Source organism: Epinephelus fuscoguttatus, linkage group LG10, assembly GCF_011397635.1.
Source record: "Epinephelus fuscoguttatus linkage group LG10, E.fuscoguttatus.final_Chr_v1".
In the NCBI taxonomy this organism is placed as follows: Eukaryota; Metazoa; Chordata; class Actinopteri; order Perciformes; family Serranidae; genus Epinephelus; species Epinephelus fuscoguttatus.
The window spans coordinates 44,311,491-44,333,497 of record NC_064761.1 but is presented as its reverse complement, the minus strand read 5'-3'; the positions used below and the strand labels follow the sequence as shown (position 1 = coordinate 44,333,497).

Here is a 22,007-nt window from a genome sequence, read left to right as displayed (position 1 = left end):
GTTTCACTCCTCAGAGTCACCGAAATACAACCGATTATTTTATTTAATTATTTTATTATTTCATCAGATTACTGTTCAAACTCCTTCAGATAAACTGTGCAGTCATAAAACTACAGTAAAAAAAAATGAAAAAACACAACTATCAAGAAAATAAATACAAATGTCGTTTCTTTCAGTATCAAGACTTTGTTAAAAATGTGAGAAAAAAAAAAATTAAAAAAAAAAATTAAAACTAAAGACAAAACCGACTGATGCTTGTCTGACACACTTACAGCATGTTGTGTGTAGCAGTGCACACCAGTACACACCAGTACACACCAGTTAACACCAGTATACAGTGACAAATGTAAACAGCAGATGGCGACACAGGACTGTGAAACAATGACAGTGGCGATGGAGAGGAGGAGGTGATGGAGGAGTAAGAGAAGGTGACAGAGAGGAAAGAGGAAAAGAAGAAAGAAAGAGGAGGAGGAAAAGGAGGTGATCAGTGCAAGTTATGGGAGATCACAGAAATAAAGGGGAGAAAGAGGAGGAGGAGATGGAGGAGTTAGGGTAGGTGACAGAGAGGAGGGGACAAAGGGAGAAGAGGAGAAAAGAGAGGAGGTGATGGATGAAAGTTAAAGGAGATGACAAATAAGGAGGTGAAAGACGAGGAGGTGATGGAGGAGATAGGGCAGACAAAAATGAGAAAGAGGAGGAGGTACTGACTCTGTGTCGGTGTCTGTCAGAGTGAGCTCGGAGTCAGCTTCACTGTCTCTGGAGTCTGGAATACCTGCACGCAAAAACAAACAAACAAACAAACAAACAAACACAGAAGTTAGTAAAGTCAGACGCACATTGTTCCCAAAGCGAAGTTTCAAACCAAACTTGATGTAAATTCAAACCAAATTTACAAAAAGACTTTAAAATCAGACTAAACTGAAGTTTTGTTTTTGTGTGAACATGAGTTTCATATGTAAACAGCTGGGCGGAGCCATTAAAGCACCACAGAAGAAGAAGAAGAGGTGATTCAAAGAGCTCCAGTCAAAGCTCGAGCGATGGAAACCATGTGGAAGAAACATGATGGAAATGTTTCATGGATTAAAGTGAGGAAGGTTCCGGTCTCCTCATCGCTCCACACACACCTCATGTTTTCAGCTCGTCATGCTTCACGTTCATCATCACGTATTCACTCAGTCACACAGATAGTGTTTCCCCTCTGACAGGAAACTCTGGTTGTTCACGTTCCAGACTTCAATCACACAGGAAGAGTTTCAGCAGCTGGAGGCGACTTTTTTTAAACGTTTTTAAAAAACAAAAAACTTAAACTCAGAGCAGAAAAGCGCCCCACGTCATCTCCACTTTTTTCCCATTGTCCAATGGGATGATCAGGGAGGCGGGGCTTCTGTGGTGGTCACGACAACATGTTTACAGTTGGTAACCAATGGAGGAGAAACTGGTGGTAGTGGTTGCTGGATACCCAGAGCTATACGACTTTACAAAGCGCAGTTAGCACCATCTGAATAGAAAACAGCAGATAAGTGCAGTACTGTAAACGTCCATGATGGAGGAGAAGCTCCTGGACCAACTGGTGGTACTCCCCATGATCCAGCCTCTTTTTTAGGGTCTCATGTACCCACACAGATCTCTGTTTATCTGTGCCCAACAAACTATCTGCTGACAGCCTCTCAAGTACCCTCTGCCTCAACATTTTAGGTACTGAATACTGTCAGATAAATAACAATAAATAAATAGATTGATTACGTGGGCAGGTTGGTCTTGGGGCAGTATTTGGAGGTGTTGACCGCTTCACACTCGGCAGCAAACCGCCCCAGGTCATGCTGGGGGTCACACTGTGATGAAGCCAACAGAACCACATCATCTGCAAAAAGCAGAGGCGCAATTCTGAGGTCCCCAAACCAGACCCCCTCCCCTCCTCTGCTGCACCTCCAGATCTTGTCCATGAATGTCACAAACAGAATCAGAGACAAGGGACAACCCTTGAGGAGGCCAACACCCACTGAGAACGTGTTTGACTTCGTCCAAAGTATGTGGACACGGCTCTCACTTTAGGTAGGAGCAGGTGGCTTGTAGCAGCGACCCCGGAAACCCGTATCCCTACATTACCCCCCACAAGAATCCCTGTGGGACGTGGATGTGAGCCTTCTCCAAGTCCATAAAGCACATGTAGACTGGATGGGCAAACTCCCATGACCCCTCCAGCAGCTCTGCACGGGTAAAGAGCTGGTCTGGTCGGGATCAGCATTGCTCCTCCTGACTCCGAGGTTCAACAATCTAAGTTAACTTCCCCAGAGAGGCTGAGCAGTGTGATACCACGATAAATGGAGCACACCCTCCAGAAGGCAAAGCTTCTGATTTCCTGGTCCGTCTACATCTCGACCCTCAGCGATGCTCATCAGTTGTGGATAGTGACTGAAAGAATGAGACTGCTCCTCTGTGGCGTGTCTGGGCTCATCCTTAGAGAAAGGATGAGGGGCTCAGACATCCGGTTCAGGCATCAGATCAGGATCCTCCTGGGCGCCTCCTGTTAGAGGTGTTCTGGGCACGTCCCATTGGTAGGAGGCCCCGGGGCAGACCCAGAACACACTAAAGGGACTATATATATCTCATCTGGCCTGGGAACACCTCAGGGTCCTCCAGGAGGAGCTGAGATGCCTTTCTGGGGAGAGGGACGTCTGGGGTGTTTAGCTTGGCCTGCTGCCCCAATGATCCGGCCTCGGATAAGCGGATAAAAATGGATGGATGGAAAATAAACTTAATTTATATGTTGCCTTTCATACAAGAAATGCAGCACAAGGTGCTTTACAGTAAGGGCATTAAAACACTGAGTGTTTCATATGGAAAGAAAATGAAAATAAAACAGACAAACATGAAAACCTCAAACCTCTCACAAAAAAATCATGACATTGTAAAATCATAGATTTGTAAAATTATAAATCTTAAAGTCAATTAAGATGAAACAGTTTAGTCAGTTAAAAGAGTTGCAGCAGCGCGAAGTGTAAAAACAAATACAGTCCATAATTACGGTCCATAATTATTTGGACAATGATACAGTTGTCGTCATTTTGGCTCTGTACACCACCACAATGGGTTTTAAATGAAACAATGAATACCTGCTTAAAGTGCAGACTCTCAGCTTTCATTTAAGGCTTTTTTCAAAAATGTAGTATGAACCGTGTAGGAATGACAACCATTTCTTCACACAGTCCCCCAACTTCAAGGGCTCATAAGTATTTGGACAAACTAACATAATCATCAATTAAACAGTCAGTTTTAATACTTGGTTGCAAATCCTTTGCAGTCAATGACTGCCTGAAGTGTTGGACACATAGGCATCACCAGATGCTGGGTTTCTTCCCTGGTGATGCTCTGTCAGCCCTTTACTGCAGCCGTCTGCACTTCCTGCTTGTGTTTTGGGTGTTTTGCCCTCAGTTTTGGCTTCAGCAAGAGAAACGCATGCTCAGTTGGATTCAGGTCAGATGATATGACTTGGCCATTGCACAACATTCCACTTCTTTGCCTTAAAAATGTCTTTGGTTGCTTTTGCAGTATGCTTCAGGTCATTGTCCATCTGCACTGTGAAGCATCGTCCAATGAGTTTTGAAGCATGTGGTTGAATCTGAGCAGATAATGGTGCCCCAACCACTTCAGCTTTCATCCTGCTGCTCTTGTCAGCAAGACAAGACTTCACTAGAATAAATACAGAGGGTTTATCACAAGATGCAAACCATTGGTTAGCCTTAAAAATGGAAGGCCAGATTAGAGTTTGTCAAAAACCATCTAAAAAGCCTTTGCAGTTGTGGAACAGCATACTATGGACAGACAAAACAAAGATCAACTACCAGAATGATGGGAAGACAAGAGAAGGAAGAAGGGAAGGAACTGCTCATGATCCAAAGCACACCACCTCATCAGTGAAGCATGGTGGAGGTACTGTTATGTCATGGCCATGTATGGCTGCCAGTGGAGCTGGTTCTCTTGTATTTATTGATGATGTGACTGCTGACAAGAGCAGCAGGATGAAAGCTGAAGTGTTTGGGGCTACATTATCTGCTCAGATTCAACCACATGCTTCAAAACTCATTGGACGATGCTTCACAGTGCAGATGGACATTGACCTGAAGCATACTGCAAAAGCAACCAAAGACATTTTTAAGGCAAAGAAGTGGAATGTTGTGCAATGGCCAAGTCATATCATCTGACCTGAATCCAACTGAGCATGCGTTTCTCTTGCTGAAGCCAAAACTGAGGGCAAAACACCCAAAACACAAGCAGGAAGTGCAGACGGCTGCAGTAAAGGGCTGGCAGAGCATCACCAGGGAAGAAACCCAGCATCTGGTGATGCCTATGTGTCCAACACTTCAGGCAGTCATTGACTGTAAAGGATTTGTAACCAAGTATTAAAACTGACTGTTTAATTGATGATTATGTTAGTTTGTCCAAATACTTATGAGCCCTTAAAGTTGGGGGACTGTGTGAAGAAATGGTTGTCATTCCTACACGGTTCATACTACATTTTTGAAAAAAGCCTTAAATGAAAGCTGAGAGTCTGCACTTTAAGCAGGTATTCATTGTTTCATTTAAAACCCATTGTGGTGGTGTACAGAGCCAAAATGACGACAACTGTGTCATTGTCCAAATAATTATGGACCTGAGTGAAGTTTCAGACTGTGCAAGGACGTCAGAGCGAGTTAAAGTCTAAAGTGAACAGATGCGCTTTTAGCTTTCTGTTAAAAATATTTGGCGAGCAGCTTCTCTGATATCTGTAAGTAGTGTGTTCACAGCTTTGAGGCGTCACTGACGACGGCTTCATCCCTAATCTTCTTCCAATAAGCCAGCAGCAGATGAGTGCAGTGCTCTTGAAGGGAGATATGTATAAACACACATATACTATCATAACAGTTTTTGAAATGTGTTGTTCATGTGTGGACTTAAAAATCACACGAATCTTTAAATAACATCACCCTCCCCCTGGTGCTCTCTGAGTTTAAAAGGCAATAATAAAGATTCAGGTTCTGTTTCTCACCCAGAATCAGGTTTCCTAAAGACACGATACTTTCACGGTCTGATCTCTGCAGGTCGTCGTCCTCCTCCTTCTCTTCTCTCCCTCTGAGCTCCTCCTGCTTCTCTCTGCTCTGAGTCTGAGGGCAGAAATCAGTCAAACAATAACTAAAACTTACTGAAAATGTCACATTAACCTGCACTAACAGAGGGTTTAAAGCTGCGTGTCGAGGATCGAGATGTGTATGAAAACACTGATGCACAAATACTGTAACTTTTAACATAAAGGCAAAGTAAGTCAAGTCAAATCATACACACCACGATTCATCTGGTTAAAAACAGCGTTGATTTCACTCACTAATTAAATCACCACAAGGGGTGTGAAATAAAAACAATACAGCATAGTATCAAGAGATTTTGCATGGCAATGTTTCAACAGAGGAACGGCAAGTATATCAAAACACGAATAAAACGTTTTGTAGTCTCTTAGAATAATAACATCAATTTTGTTTTTCAGTCCACTAGATAGATTTTGCTGCAATAACAAAAGTGTCACAAAACACCTGGAACATCAAAGAAAAATGGGAATTAGAATTAAATACTGTAACTGAAGATAATTTATGGGAAGATCTTTGCGTCAACTGTCATAAAGGAACCAATGGTCAGTTACAGCGAGAGTTTGATTGGAAAATAACAATCAGATATTTCAATGCTCTCCTCATCATCGTCATATATGAAAGAAACCTCAGAAGCATTGTGTTGATGAAACTGTGGGGATCACACGCACATGTTTTGGGACTGCCCAATGATTCAAGGGTTCTGGGGAAGCGTTAGAAAAATTGACAAAATTATGGAGGTAGACCCAAAAAATATTTTTGTTAAGAGTTGTACTGTTGACTGATAGAGCACAGATCAGAGGTTCGTACTCAGGATACTCTCACTGATTGCCAAGAAGATGATGACAGTGAACTGGAAAAACGCAGAATCACCAACTATAACCGAGTGGACACAGAGACTCCACGCAGTGGAACAAATGATGAAAACTGAAAATGGACTCGAGTTACACGATATCCGGGGATCTCATCGAATAGAATGGGTTGTTGTCATTTATTTATCGGCAGTCCCTTCACCAGCTGTACAAAGACATCCTAGAAAAACCAAAAACAACAATAAAATAGACTGTACTATGATGGAATATCACTCAACATACCATCGCTGTGTTCCTCCGTCACTGAACCTGCTCCGTTGGAAATCCAACTCCCCTTTGTAATTCTTAGTTTCATGTTTATTTAACTACATTTTTAAAAATGTATTATTTATTCAATTATTTTTTTCCATTATTATAGACTTAAGAACATTGTTGACCTCTTAAATTACAGGTTTAAAAGCTTTTAAACCTGTAATTTTTGGGGGGGTCCTATTGCGAGGAAAGTTCTGTTACTTAAAAAAATAAATAAATAAATAAAAAGATTAAAAAAAAGAGAGAAAGAAATTAAAATGAAATGAATAGTTTGAAAACTTCTTTTTTTTTAAGATGAAACAGATGTTGACAAGTTTGTTTTAGGGACGTTTCATGCAAATGTTTCAAATTAAGATTCAGCCAGGAAAAGTTCCTGAGCTCCTGAGAAAATTGTTAACCATTGTTAACCACTGTTCAACATCTATATGCTCCCTCTTGCTCAGATTATGGAATATCATAACATCTCCTACCATACTTATGCAGATGACACACAACTCTATATAACAGTGTCACCAGATGACTACAGTCCCCTACATCTGCTAAATAAGTGCATTGACGAAATCAATACGTGGATGTGCCAGAATTTTCTACAACTAAACACAGACAAAACTGAGATAGTTGTTTTTGGCCCCAAAGAACAAAGATCAGTAGTCAGTGCTCACCTTGACGCCATGACACTAAAACCTACAAATCAAGCCAGAAATCTTGGTGTAGTTCTGGACTCAGACCTAAATTTCAATAGTCACATTAAGACAATGACTAAATCAGCCTACTACCACCTTAAAAACATAGCAAGAATAAAAGAATTTCTGTCTAAACAAGATACAGAAAAACTTGTTCATGCTTTCATTTTCAGCAGGCTGGACTATTGTAACGGTGTCTTCACAGGCCTGAGTAAAAAATCAATCAGACAACTGCAGCTCGTCCAGAACGCTGCTGCCAGAGTCCTCACCAACACCAAGAGAGTGGAGCACATCACACCAGTGCTTAAGTCACTGCACTGGCTTCCTGTGTGTCAAAGGATAGACTTTAAAATCTTGTTACTTGTCTATAAAGCACTAAATGGTCTCGGGCCTAAATACATCTCTGATATACTTGTACGTTATGAAGCATCCAGACCCCTCAGATCATCTGGAACAGGTTTACTCAGTGTTCCCAGGATCAAAACCAAACAAGGTGAAGCAGCCTTTAGTTTCTATGCTCCCCGCCTGTGGAACAAACTTCCAGGATATCTGAGGTCGGCTGAAACTGTCAGCTCATTTAAATCAGGGCTTAAAACATTACTATTTACTGCAGCTTACCAGTGAACTAGATATGTAACTTATTGTTAGGATAATCTGTAGCTATTGTTTTTATATTTGTCTGCTGTTGCTTTATGTTTGCTTTTTAAATGCATTTTCTGCACTGTTTTTAACTATTTATTGTCTTGCTTTTAGCTTTTGTTTTTAATGATCTATTGTTCCTTTAATGTTTTATTTTAATGTATTTCTCTTGTAAAGCACATTGAATTGCCTTGTGTATGAATGGTGCTATATAAATAACATTGCCTTGCCTTGCCTTGCCTTGTAAAATCATGATAGACCCATATACAGAAAACCAGAGCAAAAAGAAAACAAAAACAGTTTAAATCAGTGGTTTCCATCTGGTGCAGCCGCGGGGTCCAGATCCTCAGTCACAGTTTAATATATTCAGCGTCACACCTGCAGTCGGCCATGTTGCTGAGGTAGTTTGCTGTCTCTGTCAAGTAGCTGTCCGTTAGTCACTCACTCACAGCAGGAAACAGCACTCCAAAATAAACGTGTTTTTTACAAACTTGACACGTTCGCAAGTCACTTACGGTCCATTCAAATTGGACCCGCGGCCCACCAGTTGGGAACCACTGGATTAAATAATACAAAATGCACAAATTAGATCCAAATATTAAAGGTCCAGATGTAGGCTTTGTAAACGTATATTAGAAAGTAAAGGAAAAGTAAAAACAAAGAGTGTGTAAGTAACAGGATTCAGTGTCGTCTATTAGTGAGGATTACAGATTACAGATTACAGATTACAACCAGTTGAAACTTCTCCTGGTTAGAATTCATTCAGTGTTGATTGTTGAGGAGCTGAATTATCCTCAGAGGTCTCTTCCTCTCAGAAACACACACACCAGCTGATTGACACCAGGAAACATTCTGAATAAAAATGTTCTACCTTAAAATAACTGTTTCTGAGACGCAGTTTGAAACGTCAGACACTGGCCATTAGCCCAGCACCTGCGTACATGTGCTCACCTTTTTTCTCTGATAACTTCAGATCCAGATGTTCAGGAGGTTTTTACCAGGAGCTGAATTATCCACAGAGGTCTCTTCCTCTCAGAAACAAACACGATGTGTACATACAAAAACCTTGTGTACGCCTTTTTCCCACACATACGCTGGTGTTTATAAATGTGGCACGTCACGCATTCTTCAGACGAGGTGGACGCATGGTTTTAGCTGAGAAAGCTGCAGGTGAGATGAAGGGAGCAGATTAAACATAATCTGAGAGATGGATCGGTTGTTTGTTAATTTCATTGGGTCTCATTCATAAAGTGTCAGTAAATCTGTAAGATCTGCACATAAAAACCTCGTTACTAAAAACCTACAACAGATTCATGAACGCAGGGTTTCTACATTGGTTTATGGTGAACTGTGGAAATGAGGCTCGTGCACATGCACCCAGCGTACACACGGCTTTACGAATCTGACAAAAACAAAGCATGTGCACATTTCTGCCGTTGTGTGAACACACAGGTGTAGCCATGAATCCACACTTTATGCATCTGGCGCCGGGTTATTTAAGCCGATATTAACACTGAATAAAGCAGTTTCATGTTAAAAAATCTGATGCTCACATTACGCAGGAGCTGCTAACTACAGTGGCCGACATGAACACATGAATGTCCCCATCTAGAGTCAGTGTTTGGTTTGTCCCTTCTGAGCTACCGTAGAAACACGGCGGTGCGACATGGTGATCTCTGTAGACGAGGACCTGCTCCCTGTGTAGATATGAACATCTCAATCCGAGGGAACGAGAACACGACACTTACGATTTTCAGCTGATTACATCATATTCAATTTCTGACACTCGACCCCGACACTAAACCCTACACACTGGAGCTTTACAGAGAACAACTGCAAGTATATAAAGGTTTGAGATCTTGACATGAAAACAGCGTCCTGCAGTGTCGCTGGTTCGACTCCATTCAGACGTCTTTGTTTCCATGTCATTCCTCCTCCTCTAACCTCCTGTGTTTCCTGTCTACATCTCTACAGGCGTCTCTTAGAAAAGACACGTTGATCTCAGTTTGTTTGCACTTCATCTGCAGCTTCAAATATCAAACAGAAGAATCAGAAATAAAGTTCTGTCTCTAACAAACGGCCCGGCTCTCTCTGCAGGTAAGACATCGCTCCACACCCTCACCTCCTCTGCTCCTCTGGTCCGGCCCATGGAGCTGAGCTTCCACTCCTCCCACGACGGGGGAGGTCTCCTGGGGAGGGAGCCCACACCCTCCTCCACTTTCTCTGGCATCTTCACCTCCTCCTCCTCCTCCTCCTCCTCCTCTGCCTTCTCTTCCTCCACCTCCAGCTCCTCGTCCACGGCCATCTCCCTGCCCTCCTCCACAGGCAGGAGGTCAGAGGTCAGAGAGGAGGAGGTATATCGAGGTAGACCTCCATCCAGGATCAGCTCTGGCTCCTCCTCTTCCTCCTCCTCTTCTTGACGGAAGTGTTCAGGCAGGACGGAGCTGTCACAGAAACCCTGAAACACAAACGTGATAACATTTATTAAATCACGTTTTAAATAACTCAACCTCAAAATCAAGTTTCGGCAGTTTGTTCACTTCCTGATGGAACTGGAAAACACAGTTAATACCAGTCATTAAATATGATGACAGCTCGTGTGTTTTTCACTGGAAACTAAAATGATTTGCAAATCATTTCATTCTGGTTTCATTTACTTTTTTGGAATTGGGGTTGTACATTTCTAAAATCTAAAGTATGAGACAAATAAGCGAGGCAGCTTTATCTGTACGGCACATTTCATACAGCAGAGAAACTCTACGTGGTTTACAGACCAATAACATTCAAAACATAATAAAGGATAGAGATTTACAATAAAAGAGTAAAGAGATAAAAGGAAAAAAAAAAACATTACCAAATGATTTACAATTTGAAAAAATCACTATTATAATGAGCAAAAGTTAAAAAGATGATTTTAAATGGGGTTTAAAAATAAGTTTGCAGTCGGGGCTGTCTGACGTCATGTGGCAGGTTGTTCCAGGTTTGTGCTGCGTGAAAACAAAACGCTGCTTCGCCACGTTTAGTTGTGACTCTTGGGACGGTCAGTCGGCTGGCCTCAGGGTCTGAACTGCTACTGTACAGACATATATTTGGGTGCTGAGCCAGAGAGTGATTTATACACAAGCAGGGGATTTTAAAATCAATTCTCTGAGTGACAGGTAACCAGTGTAAGGATTTTAGAACTGAGGTAATGTGGTCATAGCTCCTGGTTTCTGTCAGGACCTGAGCAGCAGCATCCTGAACGAGCTGAAGTTACTGAACAGCTCGTTTTGAATATGAAGCAGAAAGATCAACTCCAGGACTCCACAGTCCAAAGATACAATATATTGTGTTTAGTAAGGACACACAGCAACATGTCAAGCATCAAGCCTGCATGCAGGAGAGGCTCTTCTATTCTTTTTACAAATACTTTAAATTAAATCTGAGACTCACTTTGATACGCAGCCAGAGAGATTTAACTGGGGAAAAGCCAAAAAGATGAAAACAAATCCATACTGTGACTCATCCAGACGGCTCCATCAGTACGCTGCATGTTGGTTTTTATGTTTTTTGGACAAGGTGGCTGTGAGGTACCTGAGAGGACTCGACAGGCTGTAGGACCCAGGAGCTTTGAGCTGTCATCTCCTCAGTGAAGAAACTGAAAAACCGCAGCTGACACTAAATCTAAAACTTGACTTACTTTGAACATTAGCCTTCATCTCTGAACACATAAAGGTTTTCTCCAACTCCCCAAAGAGCCTTCCTCAGCAGATACTGAGGGGATATCCTGTTCTTAACATTACGATGCAGACATTAGCCCGCGCCGGGAAATATTAATGACAACACTTAGGCTAATTTCCATCGACGAGGCCTCATCGTCAAGGACTCTGTTCCTCTTCTTTTAATTTGGGCCTGGGAAGCCGGCCCATCAGGGCCATATAATGGAGGTGAGGAGCAGACGGCGGCAGCAGCAGAGAGCTCATAACGCTAACAGGATGTTCTGCAGACTGATGTGTATTGGCTGTGACTGCCTGGCCTCATATTCATAAGATTTAAAGACGTTGTCATTTAATATCTCTGCCATTAGACGATGAGGACAGTTGGGATGACGAGTCGCTCGCTCTCTCTGCAGAGTCTCAGCGTGCTGCTTCATGTTGGGATCTGGACTCACTGCAGTGGCATCTACGGTCCAATCAATTAAAATGTTGATCAGTGATAAGTGGTGATAAAGATGTTTCAGACTTGATCTCCACCTGCTGATCTGGATCAGGAGAAACTTATGATCGGACCAGTTAGATCACATCTGGAGGTGTAAATGACATCTGACCTACAGCTGAGACTAAAGGCCTTTGCATGGCAAGTTATCAATCGATCAAGCTCAAGTTAGAGCTCTGATTGGGCCAAAAAACATCCCTGCACGGTTTCTGTCCAAGCCCGACCCCAGCCTGAAACATTTCGGCAGTTTTGGGCCTGAGCACGATTAAAACCTAAATTTCTTCTGCAAAAAAACAAAAATTTATGTCGACATGTAAAGTCTTATGCACAATTCTGGAAGGCTCCTGACAAACACACAGGTCTGAAAAATAAAAATCAACACATCATCAGTAATTGCTTCTCAGTTTAAACTGTGACAGAAACTGATCAACATTAAAAGGATGAATCGTTGAACACGTTTTTCATAAATGACCAGTTGTAGACATTTATAAAAAGAAGCAGAAACAAACAGACCTGCTGAGTTTAAACAGTGAATAAAGACGTCTCATGTCACAAATCAGTGTTTCCTCTGTGCTTCCTGGGCTGGTTGGAGACGGCCACGAGCCCAGCACCTGCTCACCTGCGCTCACCTCGCCTATCCCAGCTGACACTGGGTGAGAGGCAGGGTTCACCCTGGACAGGTCGCCAGACTATCACAGGGCTGACACATAGAGACAGACAACCATTCACACTCACATTCACACCTTCGGACAATTTAGAGTCACCAATTAACCTGCATGTCTTTGGACTGTGGGAGGAAGCTGGAGCACCTGGAGGAAACCCACGCTGACACGGGGAGAACATGCAAACTCTGCACAGAAGAAATTTTGCAACAAAGAAATAATAAAATGAATCTGACTCAGTATGACTCAAAGTCTCTGTGCATAAACATTTCATCAGCCAACATGACGGCTGCCTCTCACACGAGCATCCACCCCGCTCTGCAGCCGCCTCTGAATTCACCGCATGTCATGTGACGAGGAACTACCAAACACAGCCGACAGATATCTTTCCCTTCTTCTGTAAATATTCAGTCTGATAAACACGAAGAAGTTGATCATGTTAGTGCAGGGCTACCCAGAGCGTCACATCTGTCCCACAGACGATAGGCCTACACACGCTCTGCACTCACGACTTCAGGTAAACAGGCTGTATGATGGGCGTTGGTGGTTTAGTGGATAGAGCAGGCGCCCCATGTACAAGGCTGTTGCCACAGCGGCACGGGTTCGAATCCAGCCTGTGGCCCTTTGCTGCATGTCATCCCCTCTCTCTCTCCCCCTTTCACACTTGGCTGTCCTGTCCATTAAAGGCAAAATGCCCCAAAAAATATCTAAAAAAAAAAACAGGCTCTCTGATGCTTGTTAAGGTTGCTTAGCAACCTCAGATGCCTCAACCTGACCTTTTTTTTTTTCAGGCAGTTAAAGACGCGGTATGTGTACGGGCCTTTATTGTCCGAAGGTGTGAATGTGAGTGTGAATGGTTGTCTGTCTCTATGTGTCAGTCCTGTGATAGTCTGGTGACCTGTCCAGGGTGAACCCTGCCTCTCACCCAGTGTCAGCTGGGATAGGCGAGGTGAGCGCAGGTGAGCAGGTGCTGGGCTCGTGGCCGTCTCCAACCAGCCCAGGAAGCACAGAGGAAACACTGATTTGTGACATGAGACGTCTTTATTCACTGTTTAAACTCAGCAGGTCTGTTTGTTTCTGCTTCTTTTTATAAATGTCTACAACTGGTCATTTATGAAAAACGTGTTCAACGATTCATCCTTTTAATGTTGATCAGTTTCTGTCACAGTTTAAACTGAGAACCAATTACTGATGATGTGTTGATTTTTATTTTTCAGACCTGTGTGTTTGTCAGGAGCCTTCCAGAATTGTGCATAAGACTTTACATGTCAACATAAATCAGGTGAGCTGAGTCAACCCCACGTCCTCGTCTGTTCAGCTGAAATCAGAAACCTGTCCAGAGTGTGTAACAATCAATAAAGTGAACAGTAAAAGAGTTGAAGTGAGCTCAGTAACAGACGTTTCTTTTACAACAGCAGAGTAAAAGTTGATGGTTGGTGTCACTGTGTTGTGTGACAGCTCTCTGCTGTTTGCTGACTGTAAAGCTTGTTGTCTTTTCTCTTGTCATTCACGTCTGAATGGGTGTGACCTGTGACTCGCTGCAGCTCTTTATCTGCACAGAGAAGATCAGAATAATGTGATCGCAGCCTGTAACTACAGCAGCAGCACTCTTCTACATATGACCTCTAAAAGTTAACGAGGTGTGGATGTGTAACGGGGGTCTCTCTCTGGTCAGCGGGGCTGGCGTGACAGAGAACGATCCGGCGGTGAAGTGACAGCGCCGACCCGGCTGTCTTTATGGAAACCCATCAGAGACCTGTGGGCTGTGAAAAACCCTCTTCAGCCAAATGGGCTGCATATAAAACAGGAAATAAAACGGCAGCAGCGCAGAGGACGGCTGCAGATACTGCAGGAGGACAGAGTGACACAGTAGAGTGCAGCAGGAGACAACAGAAGACAGCAGGAGACAGTAGAGTGCAGCAGGAGACAACAGAAGACAGCAGGAGACAGTAGAGTGCAGCAGGAGACAGCAGAAGACAGCAGGAGACAGTAGAGTGCAGCAGGAGACAACAGAAGACTTTCATCTTTTTCACACAAAGATGTGGAACATAAACTTTGTTTTGCATAAATCCAGAGTTCCTACAGCATCAGGTTCAGATTTAAGACTTTTAAACACGTTTTAATTTCACTCAGAAAGAAATTTAAGACCAACTTTACACAGCTGAAGGAAGAAAAACAAAAACACGGACCGCCATAGTTACGAGGCTCACTGTAACACAGACGGACACATCTGGAACTGTTGGAGGTTTTTTTGTTGATTTTGTGTTTCTCTCTCTGCAGGTGGGATTCCACTGCCTCGATCATCAGTGTGTCGAGCTTAAAAATCTTTTAGCATAAAATACGCCGAGCCTTGAAAACATGCTCTCATACTGGTCACACCATATTGAGAAATCTTACTTAAAAAGTCAATTTTCATTGAGTATGCACTTCCTGTGTCGTCGGGGTACGGTGACAGCTAGCTGACAATAACGTGAGAGGCATTGTGTAAATTATTTTCAAAGAAAAAAAAAAAGATGTTAGCCATTACTTTTTAAAAAGATGAATTTAAGGTGTTTTAATACCAGTTAAGGCCTTATTTTTAGATAAATGAAATCAATGCCTCTGAAGGATCCACAGAAACCCTGAATTCATGCTGCACAAAAAATATTATGTTGCACATTTCATTTACTGCGTTGTCTTGTGTGCATAAGACAACGCGTGCCCTCAAGATAATCATATACAACACATAATAACTCACGAGATAAAAACGTGCACACCCAAATTAACACCACACACATTGTCATCCTGCACTCTCAGCTTGTTCAGATCTGTATCTTTGAGATAAGGATCTTAATAACTGGAGAGAACACGATGAGACTGCTGTACTGAGTAATAAAGACAGAAATGCAAAGATGTAATCACAAAAATAATTCCAGGAGTGCTGTTTGAGATTAATAATCTCTCTCAGAACAAACAGCCGTGTTGATATCCTCAACATGTTCTGAGGGATTCTAATAACAAAAATCTGTTGACTGAAACCACGTTTGTTGCAGATTTCTGGACGCAGAAGCAAAAACTCATCATACTCTTTTTTACATTTCCACATTTCACAGCTGCCCGCTTTTCCAAAAACATACGATGATTCCACTTTCACAGTAACGCTGTGACCATAAACTACAGAGAGGTTTTATTTACGTGTGAATATTCTGATATCAGAGAGCAGAGCTGTGGAGGACCTCCTGTCCTCAACAGTACTGCAGGAGTATTTCCTGTGAGTACTGCAGTACTGGGTGTACCGACGCTGGAGGACCAAAGTGTCCTCAGAGTACCCCCCAACCCCCCCCAACCCCCCCAACCCACCCCCCCAACTCACTTAAGAGAGAGATGCTGCTGGTTGAGCTGATAGAGCACTTTATACCATCCAGCCATCCCGCTGAGTCAGCAGCCTCACAGAGACAGAGAGGAGGGAGAGGAGAGATTAAGGAGAGAGGGAGAGGGTGAAGGAAGGTGAAAGAGAGGAGGAGATGAAAGAGGAGAGATGAGAGAGGAAAGAGGTAAAGGAGGAGGAGAAGGAGGAGAGATGACAGAGGTGAGGTGAAACAAAAGGAGAGAAAAAAGACGGAAAGACAAAGTGACTTCCTCAAGAGAAGTGCGTTCATCGCAACTGCCGACGATACGCTGATTTATCCCCAACACAAACATCCTGTTTCAGTCCCGTCTGTCCGTCCACTCGTCTCTCTGTATGTCCATCCGTCTGTGAGCAGGATATCACAAAAAGATTTCTGGAAAGTTCAGCCATGAGTCAAGAAGAAGAACTGGTGCAGAGAGCTGCACCGTGTCTCCATTTATAAGGCAACTAAAGGCCTGTGTCCACATGGCGTCTGTTTTTTTCCTCAGCACTGGCTTCTCTTTTTTTAAACTGTTGCCAACAAGGACAGAGTACGAAGGGGGATCAACATCTAAGACAAAAAGAATTTAGACTTTGAGAATAAAGTCCAAATATTACGACATTAAAGTTGTAATTTTAGGAGAAAAAAAGTCACAGGTTAAAACCGTGAAGTCGGTCACACGGTATAAAAAGCCACAACGTGTGTACAGACAGCGTTTGCGGGGACAGTAATATACGTTTCAGCAGTGCTAAAGTAATATAAGCTGTTACCTACAAGATGTCAGGTGATATTATTACATTTACAATGTCACGTAACACGTTACCACCTGGAAACTATTAAGTGTTTTCACTTTTTATTTATCTACACTGCTCCACTTCAGCCAGTGTGCCGCCAGAAAAAGTATCCCATGACGGTTGTTGTGTCATATACAGACTGCATTATATAAGGGTGCCGCCAGTGATCAGCACACCTGGGTGCTGCTGTGAGTTATCATCTTCAGTGTGTTCACATTCATAAAGGCTACATTCTGCTTCTGCGTCCTGAGGCTGCCTGAAAGCAGCGGGGATCAGGAGCTGACGCCGACACACAGTCCTGTTCTTAAACATAACTCTCTGTGGCGCTGCTGGAGCTGACCGACACACCGGGAACTGGCAGTAGGGTCTTCAGCTCTGGGGTTTTAATCTGATGATGTGACTGATTCACATGTTTGGTGTGTTAACCTCAACATCTGTCTGTTGTGTCTCATATGATCGGCAAAAAATATTGATCCTTATCTCATAACTGATCAGACATTGATCCTCTGCCTGCCCGTCTACTGGCTACTGGTTACTATCGGCTATTTATCGAGGGTCCAAAGGACAGAGGGATGTCGTATGCTGTAAATCCTCTGAGGCAAATTGTGATTTGTGATATTGAGCTTTATAAATAAAATTGATTGATTGATTTAATTGGGTTTTTTTTCTCCTAAAATTACGAGTTTAATCTCGTAATACATTCTATGCAGAACATGATGAGGTCACAGTGACCTTTGACCTTCAACCACAAAATTCAAGTTAGTTTATTCTTCAGTCCCAGTGAATGTTCGTGCTAAATTTATAAGAAATTACCTTAAGGTGTATTTGAGATATGTTCATGAGAAAGAGACAGATGAAAGGTCACACTGAGCCTGGTCGTTGATCACCGAAATATGATCAATTTATTGTTGGATCCAAGTGAACGTTCGTCCCAAATCTGAAGAACTTCTGTCATGGTAATTTTGAGATATAATTTTCACAAAAATGAGACAGACAAGGTCACAATGACCTTGACCTTTGACCACCAAAATCTAATCAGTTGATCATTGAGTCTATGTGAATGTTTGTGCCAAATTTGAAGAAATTCCCTCAAGCTGCCATCACTTCATCATTTTATTCTATTTTATCCTATCTCACAATATTTGTGTGAACTTTTGTCATAATTAGCATATGAACTCTAAATCATGATGTGAGGTCACAGTGACCTTGACCTTTCATCTTTGGCTACCAAATTCTGATCAGGTCATTCTCCACTCCAAATGGTTGTTTGTGTCAAATTTGAGGAAATTCCCCTCCAGGTGTTTTGTAGATATTGTATTTATGAGAATGCAATGGACAAGATCACAGTGACCTTGAACTCTGACCTCTGACCACCAAAATCGGATCAGTTCATTGTTAAGCCCAAGTGAACATTTGTGCCAAATTTGAAGTAATTCCCTCCAGGTGGTCTTGAGATGTCCCGTAAAAGAAAATGAGACAGATGCAAGGTCACAGTGGCCTTTGACAATCAAATTCAGGTGAACGTTTGTGCCAAACGTTTGTAACAAACCAAATTTAGTGGATCCAAATAGGACTTATCAAATTAATTGTTTTTTGGTTTTGTGGGTTCACAGTGAAAAATAAGCAGTTTCATATCAGTCGATATGGTTGATTGGTTGATCTCAGATATTGATATCAGGCTCGAAACTTCAGTATTTCAGGTCGACCGTATCATTTCTGTTTAGGTCACAACAGTAAAGTACATTTATTGGTTGTATAGTTACATCCAAGAAAATGTACTGACAACCTCCGTTAACAACGTCTACTCTCTGTACTGACTCTTTTCTTTGCATCTTTCTGTAAAAACTTAAAAGAGGCCATGTTACAAACAAACATAAAGTTTTAAATTTGACCTGTAATTATCGGGACTGTGAAGAATTTGTCTCATCAGGTTTTCTTCCATCAGTTTTTGTGTCGTCTTGTTCCACAGCAGAGACATAAATCCAGTCTGAACTCCATTCCTGTCACGATCCACATATTTATTTACATCTGCTTATTTCTCTATTTATTTTTCTTGATAGTGAAATGTCTTGGCAGCGCTGCTCCTCTGATATCTACACCAATAAAACAAACTGAGGTGAAATGAGTTAAGAGGGCCGAGATAAAGAACGAGAGAGGAGAGATTTAACTGCTGAAGATGAGGAGAGACGGAGGGAAGAGGGTGGGAGGAGGAGGAGGAGAAGGGAGTGAATGATGTGGAAGAGCAGAAAATCTTAATGGTCCAATTAGTCTGGAGTGACTTGATTAACATCTCAGAGAGAAAGAGAGAAAGAAAGAGAGAGAGAGAGAGAGAGAGAGAGAGAGAGAGAGAGAGAGAGAGAGAGAGAGAGAGAGAGGTTACCAGTAGTCTCTGGTGTCAGATATGAACTTCTTAAAGCCCAAAATCACAGCAGAGTTACAGCAGACGACACCGTCCATCCTTAACCCTTCAATTCAGACGAGAACAAACCGAGCTGGTTTTGATGAAGAGTGTAACAGGCAGCAGAAAGCCCTAAAAAAACCTAGTAAGTGGAAATTTATTTGAGACTATTTCGTATTTCAATTGTACTTAATTGTACTTTAAGTATTTAGGCTTGCAAACACATGAACATAACCTCGGTGTCCCGCAGGGCTCAGTGCTGGCACCTATGCTGTTCAACATCTATCTACGACCTACCTGCAACGCAATCAAGGAAGTACGGCTACAGATCGTAACATCAATGTTCCATGTCAACAACAAAGAGGCAACCCACGAACCAAACATCATGATAGATAGCGTCAGGCTACAGACAGAACACTGTCATTTAAACAACACCTGGTCAGCGTCAAGGCAAAGACAACCACCCGTGCTGCACTGATACGCCATCTAGCTAGTACCACATTGGTAGTCGGAGCCGCGCCTCGTTTTCAAACTGTATGGTTTGAATAAAATGAACAATGACAGCAATATAGTCCACGATGAGCAGCGCTAAAATCAACCTGCGTAGTTGTCCCTCCATTGTGACATTAGAAAGTGTCACATTTATCTTGACCAGACTCTGATCAAACGGTAAAAGCAGGCAGTGCTGATCAAATACAAACCAAGATTTTGTTACTGTGCTGCCTATTTCTCGCCTTAAATATTTCTAATTGTTTCTTACCAAACAGCTGTCATTTGTCTTTCGGACAAGCGACTCCCATTACATCACCGACAGGCCGGAGTGTTTACTGGTCTGGTGCGGCACAGTGCGTTATTGAGCAAAATAAAATGCCACAGTCCTCCTTTAAACTGACGCCCCATAACAGACCAAAGGACAGGAGGATTACCAAACATCCTCAACGCTGACGCTGCCGAGACTTCTGACAGACGACACCTCTGATGTTGCTGACGGTCACCTCCACTACGTCCCACATCCCTTTATTTAACATATTTTCTTCACTACATTTCATATTTCATTTTGCACAGAAAATCTAATGTTTGCTGTTTATGTTTTTTCTGTTGTAAATATGAATTTTAAATTTGTATTTTAAGCACATTACTGGAGAAGCAACTAACCATTTCACTGCACAATGAAGAGACGTGTATTGTGTTGCTGTGTTACCTTTGCTACAGGTAGCTCTGTGTTGTTGAGACACACCTGGCTGCTCCTCTCGACTCCCTCCACCTGCACAAACACATCAGACACTCATCCACACACGAAGCTGCAGCTGCAGAAACATTAATTCATCAAAAACCACGAGGCGCAGACGTACCACCACCAGAGGCTTGCGGATGCCCAGGTGGACTGTGCCGGGTGGGGCAGACTTCAGGACCTCCACGGCCTGGCCCAGCGTGAGCAGGTCCAACTGGGTCTGGTTGACTGACACCAGCTGGTCTCCGGGAAGCAAACCACCGTGACGCTCTGCTGAACCGCCGGGAACCAGAGAACGGATCACCATCACGCAGCGACCGGGATCCAGAGGGTCCTGGAGAGAGACGGTTAGGGTTAAATAACAGTGTCACATTAAGTCAGAGCTAAAGACTAGAGACAGACGTCATTGAAAAACACAAACCACATCAGACTGAAGCATCTTAAGTTCTTCAGATAAGGACTTTATTTAAGGTATTATTTTTGCTTAGTTAAGGAAAGAAGGCTGATCATCTCAAACGGACTTCTTAGGTAAGAAAAAAACAAAACTGTTTAATACACTGGAGCTTATTTACATTATCAATATCCCACAGCTGCAAAGTCGATGAAACACCAACCGAAGGCTTTTTATAGTGTTTCACAGAAATGATTCTGAAACGCTAAAAATGGCTCATAATGTCTGAAAGTCAAAGGAAAATAACTCCAAACTGGACTGTGGAAAAATACTCACACACACACAAAACATGTTTAACTAAAATCATCGCCCCATGGTTGTATGACTCCGCCCACCAGCCCATCCTGTGGTTGTATGACTCCTCCCACCAGTCCGCCCTGTGGTTGTATGACTCCTCCCACAGTCCACCCTGTGGTTGTATGACTCCGCCCACCAGTCCACCCTGTGGCTGTATGACTCTGACCACCAGTCCACCCTGTGGTTGTATGACTCCGCCCACCAGTCCACCCTGTGGTTGTATGACTCCGCCCACCAGTCCAGTGTCTCTGACAGTCTCCATCCATGTCAGTGAAAACATGGATGCTTCACACACAGAAGATCTATACAATCAGCACAGTTTCAAGATTAGAGTCACCAATTCAGTATCTGACCAAATGTCTCCCCTTCTGTTCCTGAGATATGACGTTAAAACATGATGATGTCACAGTCAAGCTGACCTTTGACCTTTTGACCTTCATTATTTTATACTGTTAGACATTTGTGTCAAGTTTGGTCAGAATTAGTGAATGAATTCTTCAGTTATGGCCAAAAACATGTTTTGTGGGGCCACAATGACCTTTGACCTTTCCCTAAAGGCCTTCTTGAGATATTGAGTTCATGAGAATGGGAGGAACACAAGGTCACAGTGACCTTGACCTTTGACCACCAAATACTAATAAGTTCATCCTTGAGTTCAAGTGGTTGTTTGTGCCATATTTCAAAAATTACGATACAGTGTTCACGAGAATGTGATGGACAAGGTCACAGTGACCTTGAACTCTGACGTCCGACCACCAAATTCAAATTAGTTTATCTTTCACTCAAAGTGAATGTTTGTGCCAAATAATACCTTTCCTCAAGGTCTTATTGAGATATTGCATTCACAACAATGAGACAGATGCAAGGTCACAGTGACCTTGACTCCCAAAATTTAACCAGTTCATCCTTGAGGCCAGAGAACGTTTGTGCCAAGTTGGAAGAAATTCCCTTGAGGTGCTCTCGAGATATCGTGTTCAGGACAATGAGATGTACGTACGGATGGATGGTCATAGCTATCGCCAGCCTGGAGGCATAAAAATAGATGTTAT

At 42.7% G+C, this 22,007-nt stretch overlaps 1 protein-coding gene across 3 annotated transcripts in view; it reads right to left on the bottom strand.

The window, feature by feature from the left end:
- patj (PATJ crumbs cell polarity complex component) overlaps positions 1 to 22,007 on the bottom strand; it is a 202,933-nt gene that overhangs the window by 114,138 nt on the left and 66,788 nt on the right. For all 3 annotated transcript variants that reach the window (XM_049588236.1, XM_049588238.1, XM_049588237.1), the window contains exons 19-23: positions 20,332 to 20,544; positions 20,181 to 20,243; positions 9,686 to 10,021; positions 5,027 to 5,141; positions 709 to 772 (exon numbers count right to left, since the gene is read on the bottom strand). In XM_049588236.1, coding sequence (XP_049444193.1) covers positions 709 to 772; positions 5,027 to 5,141; positions 9,686 to 10,021; positions 20,181 to 20,243; positions 20,332 to 20,544 — 791 coding nt within the window. The remainder of the gene's footprint in view (positions 1 to 708; positions 773 to 5,026; positions 5,142 to 9,685; positions 10,022 to 20,180; positions 20,244 to 20,331; positions 20,545 to 22,007) is intronic.